This window comes from Mobula birostris, chromosome 10, assembly GCF_030028105.1.
Source record: "Mobula birostris isolate sMobBir1 chromosome 10, sMobBir1.hap1, whole genome shotgun sequence".
Classification (NCBI taxonomy): Eukaryota; Metazoa; Chordata; class Chondrichthyes; order Myliobatiformes; family Myliobatidae; genus Mobula; species Mobula birostris.
In genome coordinates this window covers 38,618,073-38,635,830 of record NC_092379.1, presented here as the reverse complement: position 1 = coordinate 38,635,830, position 17,758 = coordinate 38,618,073, and the positions used below count along the sequence as shown (strand labels likewise).

At 44.4% G+C, this 17,758-nt stretch overlaps 1 protein-coding gene across 1 annotated transcript in view; it reads left to right on the top strand.

Moving 5' to 3' along the window:
• Positions 1–200: 200 nt before the first annotated feature.
• LOC140203601 (serine/threonine-protein phosphatase 2A 65 kDa regulatory subunit A beta isoform-like) overlaps positions 201–17,758 on the top strand; it is a 51,825-nt gene continuing 34,267 nt past the window's right edge. Inside the window, exons 1-8 of the mRNA XM_072269648.1 lie at positions 201–206; positions 2,275–2,365; positions 2,457–2,557; positions 5,952–6,184; positions 7,952–8,099; positions 10,934–11,089; positions 14,296–14,410; positions 16,788–16,858. Of these exons, the coding sequence (XP_072125749.1) occupies positions 201–206; positions 2,275–2,365; positions 2,457–2,557; positions 5,952–6,184; positions 7,952–8,099; positions 10,934–11,089; positions 14,296–14,410; positions 16,788–16,858 (921 nt within the window). The remainder of the gene's footprint in view (positions 207–2,274; positions 2,366–2,456; positions 2,558–5,951; positions 6,185–7,951; positions 8,100–10,933; positions 11,090–14,295; positions 14,411–16,787; positions 16,859–17,758) is intronic.

The following is a 17,758-nucleotide window of genomic DNA, read 5'->3' as shown; positions in this document are numbered from 1 at the left end:
ACCTCCAACTTCATTCAGGGCCAGAAAAACCATAGGTCTTGTCCACCCCCAAATGTCCAGGATCATCATGAAGTGAACTCAACGCAATGCTCCGATACTTCTCAGGCAGAACCAGCTGGCAACGCCGAGGTCGGTCCGGGGCTGACATGGCCGGTATAAAATTTGGTTCTTTAACTTCAAACGAGGCTATTCTCTCAGTAATGGAGGTACTGAAGCTGGTTTTGTCTTCTCCGCCTGCGCCATATCCCCCTTTCCAAATACATACCAGATAGTGCCAGTGCCCGGATCACCTCACTGAGCAGCTGCCACTCCTCCAGAACTCAATTCCGGCAGCTGCTTGCTCTTCAGAACAGTCAGGTTACAGTAAACTGGAGGTAGGGCATCATCAGAAGCCCCCAAATGATCCACTGCTCAATCCGCCCTTTCCTTTTCCTCGGCCTTCACGGTGATGGCAAACTGACACATGGCCTTTATAACCCTTATTTTGTTGTGTGGTTAGTAGAGAAACCAAATATAAAAGACAAAGACGCCACTCTTGTTAAAGTTAACAGTTTGTGCACAAAAATCTTTGGAGCTCACGCCTCCGGTGTTCCTCCTCAATGACCTCCGCCGAAACGTTGCCAACCGCTGGACCCTCGAATTCCCGTAGACTCCGTCCGGTGATCACCGAGCACTCCCCGCACTCGTTCTACCTCCTCACTCGCCTCGACCGAAAAACCACAAAAGCTCGGTTCCCAGACAAACAAGATAGAATAATGTGTCTCTCATTTGGTTAGTTCCCTGTTATCTGTAGTTAAAACCCAAATATCGCAGCTACAGAGAAACTATTACATCAGCAGTTAGCATTACAGAGACGCCATTTCATTAGCCTTAGCAGTTAACATTACCAAGAACCCTACATGTGTTAGTCGGTATGTGTTCTAAGACTGGGGCTCTCAGTACATGTGTGATAAACAAAACAAAATGGTATGTGAGAGTTTCCAATTAATTCTGGCAGCTATTACTGCGTTGAATCAGATAGATTTTAATTGGAAACTTAAGCTTCAGGTAGCGATAAATGAATAGAAACTAAGTAAAATTGTTAGTTGAGTTCTCCCTGCTGAGGTGTATATTTTGAATGATAAAGAATTGGTTGAATTGGAAGCTACTACCTATTATAACTTTGATTTGATTGCATCCCTAACAGGGACAGCATCTGCCAAGAGATCTAGTGTAGACAAATTGAAGGAAGTGCATGAAAAGTATCAGGAGGAGAGATTGAAGGCACAGGAGGCCAGACTCAGTAAAAAACTAGAGGTAAGATTATTGTTATACCTTCTTACCTTGACTGTCCTGCCAGTCTTTGATTAGGGCAATAAGAAAGTTGTCTGTATATACTACTCCAAAATCAATTTGCTATCCACAATATTCATTGTTTAATTTGGAAAACTGTTGAGGAAATTAAGTATATGGTTATTCAAAGGACTTGATCTAGCTTTATTCTTTTTGTTTCTGTTCCATTGCTGGAAGATCCTTCATATCACCCTCAACTTATTCTTAAGGCCCTTTGCATTGCTATATTGCTTCTGACGTTCACAAGTTTTTGAAAAGTATGTAGCTCATTCCACACTCTCACCACCTTCTGAGTGAAGAAACTCCCCCCTCATGTTCTCCTTAAACCTCTCACCTTTCACTCTTAAACCATGGCCTCTGGTTGTAGTCCCACCCAACCTAAGTGGCAAAAATCTGCTTGCATTTACCCTAGATCCTTCATACCTCTGTCAAATCTCCTCTCAATCTTCTATGTTCCAAGCAATAAGGGCCTAACCTATTCAATCTTCCCTCATAACTCAGGTCCTCCAGTCCTGGCACCATCCTTCTAAACCTTCTCTGTACTCTTTCAACTTTACTGACATCTTTCCTGTGGGTGGGCAGCTGAAAGTGCACATGACACTCCAAATTAGGTCTTACTACTGTCTTATAGAATTTCAACATAACATCCAAACTTACCTTGATTTATGAAGCCCAAGGTGCCAGAAGCTTTCTTCATGACCATATCTACCCATGGTACCACTTTCAGTGAATTATGGTCCTGTATTCATGGAAATGGATGACCAAAGCAGAGGCTCGGCATCTGTAGAAAGAGAAACCATTTAATGACTGGGCTCGGGACTTGTGCTGACGAGAATAATGTTGTGCAGTGCCCAGTGGAGTGGCCAGTAATATCTTTTTTTTTCCAGAATTCTGTTCAGGGTTGGATGGCATTGATCAATTTCATTTCTTTCCTTTCCCCAGTCACGGTTGAACAACATAAAGCAACTGTCCACAATTGCCTTGGCCTTGGGGGTAGAGCATACCCGGAATGAGCTGCTCCCACTTCTGACTGGTAGGTACAAAGCTGCGTGTGGTTGGGCTGCTTCGGTTTGAACAATCGCCTCTCAGAGTCACCTTGCCACTGATTTCTCGTCTAGATGCAGACACCATTTTCGATGAAGACGAGGCACTGCTGGCATTAGCGGAGCAACTAGGGAGCTTCACGGTGCTCGTTGGCGGACCGGAGTATGTTCACTGTTTGCTGGTAAGAGCGGTCGTACATTTACAAAGCACTGCACAAGACGGACACGCGGTTAATGCCATTGAAGTGGTATTACTGTCTTAATAAAGGTTAATTTCCAGAAGATGATTCTCAAAGCAGCAGGGTACCACAGGCAATGATAAAGTAAGTGACTTTATAATGAGTCATAGAAAAGTTCAGCACATGTTCCCCTTAAACATTTCACCTTTCACCCTTAACCCATGACCTCTAGCTGCAGTCTCATCCAACCTCAGTGGACAATGACTGCTTGCATTTACCCTATCTAAACCCCTCATAATCTTGTCTCCTTCTGTCATATCTCTTTGCAATCTTCTATGTTCCAAGTTAAAAAGAAGTCCTAACATATTCAATCTTTCCATATAACTCAGGTCCTCCAAACCCGGCAATAGCCCTGTAATCTTTCTTTGTTATGATGGGTTGCATGAATGAGGGGTAAACGGACACATACAGAACCCTCTCTGCTTTTATTGTTTGCAATAAAATCTTTGAGGCAGATGAGGCTTTGTGCCACCCCAACACATTTGTAGGCACGAGAAAGTCTGCAGATGCTGGAAATCCAAATCAACTCTCACAAAACGCTGGAGGAACTCAGCAGCTCAGGCAGCGTCTGTGGAAAAGAGTAAGCGGTCGATGTTTCTGGCCGAGACCCTTCTTCAGGACCTGGTTGAAATATTGGAGGGGTGTATCATTGAGAATTGCTACAGTGAAGTGTAGTTACTCTACCCCTGATCCAGGTTCACCCACGCAGCCTGTTGGAAAACATACATGGACTGATACCGTCCCCCGAACACTGAAACCTCTGCTCTGTATTGACCAAATATACGTTCAACATGAGCCCAACTGGGGGAAACAAAACACAGATTTTAATGCCCAGATGCAATGGTCCTATGCATTAAATATTTATTTAAAATAACATACTTGTATTGTTTTTAAATACCCGTAATGGGGAACAAGATTCTGAAATTAAATAACGAGGGCCTCAGGCTATTACAGGGCATAGATCAAATTGAAATGATTTTCAGTGATCAGTTCATCATAGGACAATTCAGAATTTAAACAATGAAATCAATTTATGAAACCACCAAAGTAGCTCGATCAATGAGGTTTAACCAGGATGCTGCCTGCTTTAGAGGAAGTGCTGCAACTTTATCAGACTCTGGGTGGGCCACGTCTGGAGTATTGCATGCAGTTCTGATTGTCCCACTATAGGAAAGATGTTGGGGCTTTGGGGTCGATGCGGAAGAGGTTCGCCAGAATGTTGCCTGGTTTAGAGGACGTGTGATCATGAGAGCTGGATAAACTTATGTTGTTTTCTCTGAAGCGCTGGAGGCCGAGGGGAGATCTGCTAGAGGTTTGTAAGATTATGAGGAGCATGTGCATAGATTAAGTAAAGAGGAGTATCTGTTTCCCAGGATTTAAATGTCTAATACCAGAGGTATGCATTAAAGGTGAGAGTGGGTAGGTAGGTTCAAGGGGGATGTGAGGGGTAAGTTTTTTTTACCATCAGAGTGGTGGATGCCTGGAATACATTGACTGGTATGATGGTAGAGACTTTTCAGAGACTTTTGGATAGGCGCATGGGTATGAAAAAGATGGAGGGAGATGGACATTGTGTAGGTAGGAGGGATTAGTTCTTGGTGGTTTTTGATTTTCTTTTTAGCTGGTTCAGCACAACATTGTGGGCCGAATGGCCTGTTTCTGTACTTTACTATTCCATGTTTTACTTTATTGATTGCAGTGGTTTCAAATTAGACATTCCAGCGTCAGTATGTTGCGTATAGAGTGTGTACGTTCTTTTGTATTGATACTCCTTTCAAAAATGTTTTCTTTTTGTGTAAAATTACCTGCGAGTACAGGCAGAGAATTCTTAAAGCATTTACGTAAGGAATCCAATTTGCTCATGTGTGGGTGGGGGCTGTATATAAAATATCACAAACTTTTAGCAGTGTTTCTTGAAGAACGCTGAGATGGCGTGGCTTTGTATTATAGAAAATAGCAATTCAGAAACGTTTTCTCGGAGCCCCTGTGATGCCTGCAATTCTAAACTGAAACGTGGGCACAGTTGTTGTTTGAATAGTTATATAAGATATAGGTGCAGAGTTAGGCTATTTGGCCCATCGATCCATTTTCCCCTCTCAGCCCCAATCTCCTGCCTTCTCCCTGTATCCTTCCATGCTGCGATTAATCAAGAGTCTTATCAATTTGTCTTTCAATCATGGCTGATCCTTTTTTCCCCTCCTCTGCCCCACTCCCCAGTCTTCTCCCAGTAACCTTTGATGCCATGAACCTATCAAGAACCTATCAATCTCTGCCTTAAATATACCCAATGACTTGTCCGCCACAGCCACCTGTGGCAGAGAATTCCACATATTCACCACCCTCTGGCTAAAGAAATTCCTCATCATTTTCATTCTAAAAGCATATCCCTCTATTCTGGGGCTGTGCCCTCTAGCCTTAGACTCCCCTGCCATAGGAAACATCCTCTCCACATCCACTCTATTCAGACCTTCCAACATTTGATAGGTTTCAATGAGGTCTCTTCTCATTCTTCTGAACTCCAGCGAGTACAGGCCCAGAGCCATCAAAGGCTCCTCACGTGACAAGCCTTTCATTCCCAGTATTATTTTTGTGAATCTCCTTGAAACTCTGCACACTGTCAGCACCTCCTTTCTTAGATGAGGGGCCCAAATCTCCTCATAATACTCTAAATGATGCCTCACCAATACATTATAAAACCTTAACATTACATCCCTGCTTTTATATTCTAGTCCTCTCGAAATGACTGCTAACATTGCATTTGCCTTCCTCAGCCTGCAAGTTAACCTTTAGTGAATGCTGCACGAGGACTCCCAAGTCCCTTTGCACCTCGGATTCTTGAATTTTCTCCCAATTTAGAAAGTAGTTTACACTTTTATTTCTTCTAACAAAGTGGATGACCATGGACTTCCCTCAAACTTTGGCAAAATTATTCTGACAGGCAGCTTCATGTTTATTTGCATATTAAAACCTCATAGGATGAACAATTATTGGTACTTAATTTGAAGATGAAATAGTAATTACTGGTAATTAGGAATGTGTCAGTGTAATTTCCATTTAATATTAGTACAGAGTTTTCTGGTTAGGAACCTTGGGAATTTCTGTGATTGAGAAAATATGTCCTTTGATTTATACAGTTTTTGGTAGTTTGTGTTTTGTCCTCCAGCACGGCTCTATATTCTTCTGCCTTTAAATGTTTCTCTGTCTCATTTTCTTTATGAGAATTCCTAATTCTCAGCAATGTAAGAATTTATCTTAAAGATTGTTTCTAAATATTGTGTTTCTTAGAAGTAGAGTAAAAAGAAGATGTGTTTCAGTTTAATTCTTTCCCACTAATCAGCCTCCCTTGGAGAACCTGGCAACGGTGGAAAAATCGGTAGTACGAGATAAAGCCATCGATTCACTGCGAGCCATCTCCCACGAGCACTCTCCTGCAGACCTAGAAGTCCACTTTGTGCCACTGGTCAAGCGCCTGACTTGTGGTGACTGGTTCACGTCCAGGACTTCGGCATGCAGCCTTTTCAGTGTCTGCTACCCTCGGGTATCCAGCTGTGTAAAGACCGAGCTGCGTCAGTAAGTACTTTCCTCCCTTGGAATGCTGGAGATGAACATGATTGAAGTTGGCTAGGAATATTACAGTATTATTGTAGAAAATCTACATCCTGTAGTATCGCTCATTATGTACCGTGTCGTATGGTGTGGGCGATCGTGGGTCTTTCCGTGGACAGGATTGTTCTTGGCGAAGTTTTCTACACAAGTGGTTTGCCATTGCCTTCTTTCTGGGCAGCGTGTGTCTTTACAAGACGGGTGACCCCCAGCCCATTATCAATACGCTTCCGAGACTGTCTGCCTGGTGTCAGTGTCAGGAGTTGAGATCTGCACCTGCTGCTCATACAACCGTCCACCACCTGCTCCCACGGCTTCACGTAGTCCTGATCGGGGAGGCTAAGCGGGTGCTACACCTTGCCCTAGGGTGACCTGCAGGCTAGTGGAGGGAAGGAGTGCCTTACACCTCCTTTGGCAGGGACGTATTTCCTTCCTGCCACCCAATTTCGGTATAATTTGGTTTTATTGGCGATAAGATGCTACCACCATGGTGGACGGGACCTTGTTTTAACTGAGTGGGTAGAAGTTTCTAGTTTAGAGAATAATCAGCCCCAAAATAGCACAGAAAGTGTGGCATTTTTGTTTTTAATGACATAAACTGAAGGTTTTTTGTGTGTTTTTAGTGAGGAAGGAGCAAAAGCCGAGGTGCATCATAGTGGAGTGGTGCTCATCGCTTACTCTCGGCTGTGGGGTTGAAGTGGCCTTGTCATTTACAAAGGCGTGCTCTTTTTGAGAGCCGTGTCTTGTCAAGCCTGTTGCTCTGCTTCAGGGCCATTTTGATTAATCTGGCGCGCAGAGGATTTCACTTGTTCGGAGGTGTTTGAGTTTTGTCGGACGAGAAGGTTGCTTTGGTAACTGTGTGCCCCTGCAGTCCACAACCAATGGCTCTGTTCTGCTCCAAGTGCGGGAGTCCCACATCTGGGGTTCAGTTCCAGCCGCTTTACTCCCTGAATTAAAATTTTTTGTGGTGTCATTTGTGTAAACTTTCAGATACAGTCAGTTGTTTCAGAAAAAGACAGGGCTGTATGGTGGGGAAATTCTAGGCAGCTTCTAGAGTAGGTTACGTGGTCAGCACAACATTGTGGGCTGAAGGGTCTGTAATGTGCAGTAAATTTCTATATTCTGTTGCTATCTTGAAGTATTTCTCAGGATAAAATCTGAATACCACAAATATTGGATTTTTGGATGGTGTGGTGGAGATGCGTCTCTACCAAAGGAGGTGTAAGGCTTCCTTCTGCTGGTCTGCAGGCCACCCTTGGGCAAGGTGTAGCTCCTGCTTCGATACCATCGACCCCTCCCGACCGCCCCCGCCCCGATCAGGGTCAGGTGAAGCCATGGGGTCAGGTGGTGGATGAGCAGCCGGTGCAGATCACAAGTCCCGGTTATGCGACACCTGACGCCAGGTAGACAGTTTCTGAAGTGCATTGATAATGGGCTGGGGGTCACCCACCTTGTACAGACACACACTGCCCAGAAGGCGGAAATGACAAACCACTTCTGTAGAAAACTTTACGGAGAACAATCAGGGTCATGGAAAGACCGTGACCACCCATAGCATATGACACAGCACATAATGATGATGGGTTTAGCAAAATATTTTAGTAGCTTCTGATTTAGAAACATTAATTGCAAAAATGTCAATTTTTAGTGCTTGTATTTCTGCTTGCGAATTGTTAAGTTCTGCATCAATGGGCGACTACTCCTATGTGACCTTTAATTTTATTTTTTCTGCAGACTTTTCCACAGCTTGTGCTCAGATGACACACCAGTGGTCCGCCAGGCAGCAGCATCAAAGTTGGGTGAATTTGCAAAGGTTGTGGAGCTGGAGTTTTTGAAAAGTGACATTATACCCCTCTTCACTTCCCTGGCTTCTGATGAGCAGGTATGTAGTTGTAGAGCAGACACTGGGGTGGCAGCGGGAAGTCGAATTGAAGTGGGTGGCCATTGGGATACCCCGGCTGTCGCAGCGGAACCAGAGAAGGTGCTCGTTGAAGAAGCCGCCCCCCCAACCCCATCTGTGTTGGTCCTCCGATGTCGAGGAGGCCACGGCAGGAGCTCCAGATACAGCGAATAGCCCCGAGAGGAAAGCACCGCTTCGCCTGCAAGAACTGTTTGCAGCCCTGAACAGAGGCAAATGGGCGACTGTAGACCTTGTCTTGCTTTCGGGGAGAGCGGCGAGGATGAATGAGTGGCGTGGAACCCTGAAGGGTGGGGTGGGGAAAGTGGGGTGTGATTAGTGGCAGAGACCTCTTGCAGATAGCGGAGGATTGAGATTAGTCTAGGAGTCTATTGTGGATGGTGGGGGCTACAGACACTGATGCGCTGGAAAGGCTTGTGGGGTGGGAATGCAGGTGACGTGGATGAAGGAAGCGTGGATTATAGTGAAGAAAGGTGATCTTATTCCCCATGGCTTGTCATGATTTATCTTGCTGAAGCTGCTGCTGTCACCTTGGCTTTATGTCACATGTGTATCAATTGCTTGTACTGAGGAGCCTCTGTATCCCACACGTCATGGCAGTGTGTGAAATAACGGAGAGCACTTGGCTCATTCCGGTAACAGGCTGTCTGTCATTCCGCTCACTGGAGCAATTGCATGATTTCACACCTCCCCCCCCAACATTACCGCTTGCATTTTACTGTATGGATGAGCTGGAGGTGGGAAAGATTAGTACGGATGGTGTGTCCGTGGCAAAGAACTGAGTTGCATCCGGTTAATACGTCCATGTACTCAATATGCTACGCCTTGTTAATGCCACTTCCTGCTTGCAAAGTTTCTGTTGTCGTAGTCTGCACCATCTGTTCACCTTTGTAACCGGGGTTCACAACCCTCTTTTACGCCATCGACCCCCTACCATCAACCGAGGGGCCCCAGGTTGGGAGCCTCTGCTTTATAAAGTTCCTTTGTCCACAGCAGATGGAAGCAGTGCCTGTCAATCTATTGGCATGATTACACCATTCCAGTACTCCAGCTGGAGATGCTCCTCCAAGAAGGTGGTTATCTTGAGGCTTTTGCCTGAAGAGCGAACTGTTTAATCAGTGTGTGTCCTTTCATATTCCTCCAACCTCAAGTATCCCGGGCAAAAGGCTTGACGCAGTCCGCAGTATCCTCGTGTACTAAGGAGCCAGAGTCGTACAGAAATGGTACGCTGAAGGGGAGCTGGGATGGACACTTTGACCCTCACCTAGCTTCTGGTTAACGGTTGGACGTGTGCTCCTTGGTGTTGAGGAAGCTTCTCTTCTGGTTACTATCCAGTGACTCCTGGAAATAAACCTTCACATCTGTAGCCAAGGAGATGTTCACACTTGCTCCAGGTTCAGACCCCACCAATGATGGCTAGCGTATCAAAACAAGGATGCAATGTTCACATTTTATAAGGCTTCACTTGGAATATTGAAGGTAGTTTTGGGCCCCTTATCTAACAAAGGGTTTGCCAAGACAGGAGTGGGTTCAACGGAGGGTCACGAAAGTGATTGAAAGGTCCAGGATTGAAAGGCTTGTCGTTCAAGGAGCATTCGATGGCTCTGTTCCTGTACTCATTTGAATTCAGAAGAATGAGGGGGAGGGATCTCATTGTAACCTGTCAAATACTAAAAGGCCTCTAGAGTGCATATGGGGAGGATGTTTTTTATGGTGGGACAGCCTAAGACCAGAGGAAGCAATCTCAGAGCAGAGGTTTGTCCATTTAGAATGGAGATGAGGAAGGATTTCCTTATCCAGAGAATCTGTGGAATTCATTGTCACAGAGGAGAAGTCATTGGGTATATTCAGGGCAGAGAGGTTGATAGATTCTTGATTAGTCAGGGCATGAGAAGTGACCTGGTTGAAGCGTGTAAGATGATAAGAGGTATTAATTGTGTGGATAGCCGGAGACTTTTTCCCAGGGCTGAAATGGCTAACATGAGGGGGCATAGTTTTAAGGTGCTTGAAAGTAGGTATAAGGGGGACGTCAGAGGTAAGTTTCTCACCTAGAGAGTGGTGGGTGTGTGGAATGCACTGACAACAAAGGTGGTAGAGATGGATACAGGGTTTTTTAAGAGACTCTTAGATAGGTACATGGAGCTTAGGAAAATAGAGGGCTATGCGGTAGGGAAATTCTAGGCAGTTTCTTGAGTAGGTTACTTGGTCTGCACAACTTTGGGGCTGGATAGCCTGTAAAGTGCTGTAGATTTCCGTGTTTCGATGAAGAGATATGGGGAGAAGGCAGGAGATTGGGCTGAAGGTGAAATGGATCAACCATGATGAAATGTCAGAGGAGACTCGATGTGCCAAATGGCCTAATTCAGCTCCTACATCCTACGGTGAAAAGTGACCACTTGGGTGATTAGCTTGGAGATTCACTCAGCAGAGAATGGTGCTTCAAGAGCAGGAGAAAGAAAATTGATTTATCAATAAATTTTTGCACTGTCATGACATTTGCTAATATACTAATCCAAGGAATGCTTCCATCAAAGGTTGCATGTTGATACACTCCAAATTTCCATTCCAGTACTTGTATCCTGGGAAGATTCCAGCACACATTGCAAAGTAATGAAACCTGTTGCTACTTTCTAGGTGATCTGAACGGATATCATCTGGGAAACAATTGTTATATTGTCAGTATTTATTTTTATGATTTTTTTGATGAGATTAGTTCTTCCTAATGTTAACTTCAGGAAATTAATTTTGTTTTTTAATGAAGAACCAGCTCAAACCCGGTTTGAACATCTTTTTCACAGGATTCGGTGAGGCTGTTGGCAGTTGAGGCTTGTGTGAGCATAGCCCAGCTGCTGCCCCAGGAAGACCTGGCAACGTTGGTGATGCCGACCCTCCGGCAGGCAGTGGACGATGAATCCTGGCGTGTTCGCTATGTGGTGGCAGACAAATTTTCTGAAGTACGTGTTATTGCTAAAGCACAAAATGCATCTCTTTGGTATGATGATATGGTGCATTTATGTTTTAAAGCTAGTCTTTAAGTTTTTTGTTCCAGCTGGAATCCCTTCTGATTCTGTCAAAAGTCATGAAAACACGATTAGTTCCTCTAATATAGTTTTAAAAAATCATTAAATCAAGCACCTGCGTATTTTTAATATAATTGACTGACATGCCAAAAGGTGCTGAGATTTCTTTCCAGATTCATTTAATTAGCCTGTTTTTAAACATGGATCTGAAATAGAACAAAGTTGGTCTGAATTGAGCTCAGATCTTTTTCAGTGTATCTGAAGGATAATCCTGTGACAGGGGTTTAGAACAAACTTGTTGGCATAGTGCCAGGGATCTGGGGATTCAGCACGTGCACAGGTTGATGACACTGATATTTTTCACTTTCGACTGGAGGAAGTCAAGGGGAACTTCAGTTCTGTTTAAAAATGAGCCGAAAGGTTGAAAAGCCAGGACGATCCTCAGAGACTTTGACACTCAGGAACTTGAAATTACTCACCCTTTCCACAGTCCCCTTGATTAGGACTGACGTATGTTCCCTTGACTTCCCCTTCCTGACGTCCACAATCATTGGTTTTACTGTCATTGTGGTAAATTTTGTGATGTAGGGCATTAATTAATTAATTTAATTAAAATTTTGATGGACTGAACTTTGCTGGTTCCTTCCCACTGCTGACTTCACACAAACCAGGTATGGTGTAGGGAGGTGGTGATTCAACTTCACCCTCCTGTGGTCCACAATCAGTTCCTTGGTCTGACTGACAAAGTGCCAGATTGTTGCCACACCACTCAACCAGCTGATCTATCTCACTCCTCTTCGGCTCCTTGTCACCATCTGAAATTCTGCCAACAATAGTTGTGTCATCGGCAGATTTATAGCCCTGAAGAGCAGTCTTGGCCCGAAACATCGACTGTTTATTTCATTTCCATAGATGCTGCCTGGCCTGCTGAGTTCCTCCAGTATTTTGTGTTAAGTTTCCAGCATCTGCAGAATCTCCTGTGTGTTTATGTTTTTTGAACCAGATGGTCTTTGTTCTCAGTATAAAACCTTGTTGCCTCAGGCTTCCTCCTGTTGCTCCGGTTTCCTCGCACAGTCCAAAAGCATTCCGGTTAGTAGGTTAAAGGGTCATTGTAGATTGTTGCACAAGTTGGTGGGTTACTGGCGGTGCAGTTTGAAGGGCCGGAACAGCTTGTTGCGTTCTGTGTCTCCAATTAAATCTATGCCCTTTAGTCTTAGGCTTTCCCAGCCTGGGAAAACACTCGGATCAACTGAAATCTCCGTGCTTTTCTCACCACAATGTAATACAAATCCTCAAAATAAAGGCACATTGCCTACACAGGTTAATTGCAAACATTAACAATCAGGTTAACATTATTTAACAATTAAGAAGCATTATTTAATGATTAAATAACATTATTTAGTTGTTTCTTTTGACCTGAGAAATTAGCTGATTACAATTGCTCACGTTGTTGTCTGTGTACCATACTTTCGGATTCAGAGCCATCAACGACAATATTTTCTCAACTTTGCCTTTCTTTAAAAATTTAAAATTCCGTCTCTTTAGGCCAGGAAAATCCGGTCCCACCCCAAAGCATTGAGATTAAATCTTTCTGTTCTGTATGAGTGTAAAATCTGTACTGAAGCAGCTGGTTTATCTGTGGATATTTTATCAAGGATAGATCATTACAGCTGTTTTACCTGGGTAACACTAAAGAATGCTGCTTCTAAATGGACACCATTTATCTGACCATTCCCTTTTTCTCCCCACTCATTTATTTCTTTACCAGAGCATGGGGTATCCACTCATTGATAAACATCTGAACACAATGGCAACATTTCTCTGGGTTTCTTTCCTCTTACCCCATGGCTTCACGTGACCCTGATTGGGGGGGTGGGGTTGGCTAAGCAGGTGCTACACCTTGCCCAAGGGTGACCTGCAGGCTAGCGGAGGGAAGGAACGCCTTACATGTCTCTTGGTAGAGATGTATTTCCACCCTGCCACCCATGATAAAATTACATAATTCAAAACTGTAAACCTGATCGAAAATTAAAGCAAATTACAGATGGACCAGTGTTCAAAAGGACACAGAAAACACAGCCATTTTGTCAGCTTAGGATTGTTACCCTTGGAACAGGCAAAGACGTTATATTGTCTGTCTTTATACGATAACTAACCCGTGTTCAAAAATAAGCTCCATATAAGGTAACACACACAAAAATGCTGGAAGAACTCAGCAGGTCAGGCTGCATCTATGGAAGTGAATAAACAGTTGACGTTTTGGGCCAAGACCTTTCATCAGGACTGGAAAGGAAGGGGAAATATGCCAGAACAAGATAAAGGTTGCCAGAGCACTTGTGAAATTGGCACCAACCCATTATTGGAAAACAATTGCATTAGAACGATACAGAGTTTATTGTATTTATAAAGTTCTGCTATCATTGCTAATGACAGACCATCACAAAAGGCACTTTCTATGCTCAAGATCACGTATAAACTAATCTTGCAATGAAGTCTGTAGCTAAAGTATAGTTCAGATTTTTAATTTTGAAGTTCATATTTTCAGAGTACATACATGTCACCACATAAAACCCTGAGATTCATTTTCCTGTGGGCATACTCAGCAATTTCTATAGAATAGTAACTGTAAACAGGATCAATAAAAGATAAAGTACAAATGCAAATATAAATAAATAGCAATAAATAACAAGAGTATGAAATAACAAGATAAAGAGTAATTAAAGTAAGATCATTGCTCGTGGGAACATCTCAATTGATTAAGTGTACTGATCCCCTGTAGTTCAAGATCCTTATGGTTGAGGGGTAATAACTGTTCTTGAACCTGGTGGTGTGGGTCCTGAGGCTCCTGCAGCTTCTACCTGATAGTTGAGGGGTAATAGCTGTTCTCGAGCTTGGAGGTGTGGGTCCTGAGGCTCCTGTACCTTCTACCTGATGATTGAGGGATAGTGACTGTTCTTGAACCTGGTGGTGAGGGTCCTGAGGCTCCTGCACCTTCTACCTGATGGCAGCAGCGAGACCAGTGTGGAAAAGAAAGATGGTGTTGTCTTTGTGATTCCTCTGTTCACGTGTTAATGCACAGATTGCTGCTATTGAAACCCGCTCTATCTTTGTTACTCATTTGGTTTCTCTTGCCTTTAAAGCTTCAGAAAACCGTGGGTCCTGAAATTGTGGAAAATGATCTGGTTCCTGCTTTCCAAAACCTGTTGAAAGATTGTGAGGCTGAAGTGCGAGCAGCTGGGGCCAACAAAGTTAAAGGTTGGTTGGGAATTCTCATTCTTGTCTTTTCCATCCGGTTTAAGATGTTGTTGGTGAAGCACAGTGACAACTTTCTGGCAGCAGAAACAACTATCAATTACTTCATTAATAGACTCTTGTTCTGGGCAATGACACTGCAATCTGTGCCTGTAACTTTCCTAGTGGAGACGAGGCCTTTGATCCAGCTGTACAACCTGGCATTTTGCAGTGCAGTCCTGAACATTATTTGCTTACTTTTCTTGTCTGCACAATTTGTCTTTTTTTCCTGCGCATTGTGTGATTGATGGTTTTCTGTCTTTAATGGGTTCTGTTGGGTTCCTTTGCTTTGTGGCTGCCTGTAAGGAGACAAATGTCAAGGTTGTGTATAGTACGCATGGTGGTTGCACATTTTGTCCGACGATGACAGGAAACCTGTGCGGGAGAGTTTTTAAAATGGAAAAGCCTTTGCACTGTGGCAGTTCCACTCTCTTGGCCTCAGAAGTCCGGGTCCAGTGGTATGAACACGTGCCAGAAGAAACAGGGGTCTTCTTGTTTGCAGTGGATGACCAGGACGCTTTCTGTGTCTTTTCATGCCCCTCGCTCTCCACAGAGCGATGCAGAGCCACCTTCCTGGCCGTTGGGCTTTACTGTAGATCGCACCCGCCCAGTCCGCTGAGGCTGACTTTGCGTGCTAGGACTGGCTTGTCCCAATCTCACCGGAGTATGAGACTGCTGTCACGTGCAAATGGCTGCTTGCAGCCACAGGGGAGAGATGAGTGTCCGGTGGGGAGCGAAGGTGAGTGAGCTGCCCCGGAATGGACACGACAAGCCCCTTCACCAGAGGTGCGACCCCTTCCCTGGACACCCCTGAACTTTGAACTCCTGTGAAAGATGTAAACAAGGTTGAAAGAATGCAGAGAAAATTTATAAGGATGTTGCCTGGTCTGGAGGACCTGACTAAGAAGGAAAGATTGAATAGGTTAGGACTGTATTCTTCAGAATGCAGAAGATGAGAAGAGATTTGATGGAGGTACAATATTATGGGGGGGTATGGATGGGATAAATGCAAGCAGGTTTTTTCCACTGTGGTTGGGTTGGACTACAACCAGAGGTCATGGGTTAAGAGTGAAAGGTGACAAATTTAAGGGGAACATGAGGGGAAACTTCTTCACACAGAGGGTCATGAGAGTGGAACGAGCTGCCAGCACAAGTGGCCCATGCAGTTTTGATTTCAATATTTAAGAGAAGTTTGAATAGGTACATGGATAGTAGGGATATGGGGGTGGTGGTGGTGTTATGGACCTGGTGTAGGCAGATGGGAGTAGATAGTTTGAATTGTTCAGAATGGACGAGAGGGGCCAAAGGGCCTTTTCTGCGCTGTGCTTTTCTATGACTCTATTTAATGTGGTACCACATATCCAGGTGACACTTCTCCAAGTGAGAACAGCATGCCAGCATGCCTCCCCTTTGGCATCCTGATCTGATCCTAGAACTGGATGACAGCAAATGGAAAGGAATTGTGTGCCACTTGACTTCATGTTTCGATGGTGGCTGCTCCTTACAAATTGCACTTCATTGCTTGTGCAGAGTCTTGAAAGGTTGTGAGATTGTGAAAAAGAGTGAATGCTGTTCTTTACGTTTGTACCACTGACTGCCTAACCCGAGGCCCTCCGTTGGTCAGGGTCCACCATGGATGTTACGTGCAGCTGTCTACGTGATACGTAAGCCAGGGCAGTATGATATGGAGAGTAAGCTGTTGCCCATGTAGCAGGCTCCCCCTCTCCACACATCTGATGAGTCCAAAGGATCGGCAGAGACCGATACAGTTTGGTACCAGTGGCATCGCAGGAGTTGCCAGTCAGCGTTGAACTCAACGTAGGATTGCCTCGGAGAATCCGGCTCCGGATTTTTCCCTCGGGGTTTACTCCAGGGAAAATGTACAGATGTACCAAAATTGAACCTGTGCTGACTCTTGATGTTTACACTGTAGGTGCTGGCCTTGCTTTTCCTTGTGCGACTTAAATAGTGCTTCAGAATGTATGTTTTCTCTTGCCACTATCTTGTGAGAAGATACAAATATTAAGGCAGATGCTTTTCAGCAATTGCTTAATCTGTTAAACTTTATTGATTTATCATTGTGGTGAGAGTGTGGAACGAGCTGCCAGCGCAAGTGGTGCGTGCAAGCTCGATTTCAACGTTTAAGAGAAGTTCGGATGGGTACGCAGATGGTAGTGGTATTGAGGGCTATGGTCCAGATGCAGGTTGATGGGAGTAGGCAATTTAAATGGATCGGCACAGAATAGATGGGCTGAAGGGCCTATTTCTGTGCTGTACTTTTCTCTGACTCCATTGTTTTGTTTGAGAATAACTCTCTAACATGCAGTACTCTATCTTGCAGATTTCTGTGAAAACTTGCCAGTAGATTGCAGGGAGACTGTCATAATATGTCACATCTTGCCGTATGTTAAGGTAATATACCTTCTCAAATTCTTGGCTGGTTATACAGTCTATCTAAAATTAATGTAGCAACTCATCTCATTCACTTCAGGAAAAAGTCCCTCAGTATTTTGGGTGGGTCTGAAACGACGATTCAGGCACCATTTATCAGTGTGAACTGCTTGTAACTGGAAAAGCTCAGTGTCCAAGCACGAGTCACATCTTGCCCCCTCTCCTGTCCCATTCTCCTCTCCTGTCCCATCCCTCTCTCCCACTCCCTCCCCATCCCCCTCTCCTGCTCCCTCCCCCTCTCCCAAAGGGCTGAGTCCTGCCGAAGGGTTTTGGACTGAAATGCCGACTGTCCTTTTCTCCATGGGTGCTGCCTGGCCTGCTGAGTTCCTCCAGCATCTTGTGTGTGTTGCTGGTTTTTTAACATGGTGTTGGCTGCCTGGAGTGATGGGAGAGGCAGATATATCGGGGACTTTTAATGACGTTTAGATAAGCACACGAATGTGAGGAAAACGGAAGAATATGGACATCGTGTAGATTAGATTGCCCACTTGATTAGGAATTTAAGTATAACATTGTGGGTTATAGGGCCGGTTCTGTTCCATGATTTATATAAACTAGAATATCAAACTGTAAAAGAAATTATTTAAGAATGATCCGTGACTGACCAGGTGGATCATAAGAACGTGGAGCAGGATGGCATCATGAGTGAGATATCTAATGACAAACAAGAGAAAATCTGCAGATGCTGGAAATCCGAGCAACACACACAAAATGCTGAAGGGACTCAGCAGGCCAGGCAGCTTCTATGGGGAACAGTACAGTCGACGCTTCTGTAGGTGCTGCCTGGCCTGCTGAGTTCCTCTAGCATTTTGTGCGTGTTGACTGAGATACCTGTCTGGGTTTTCATTTGATCATTTTTTG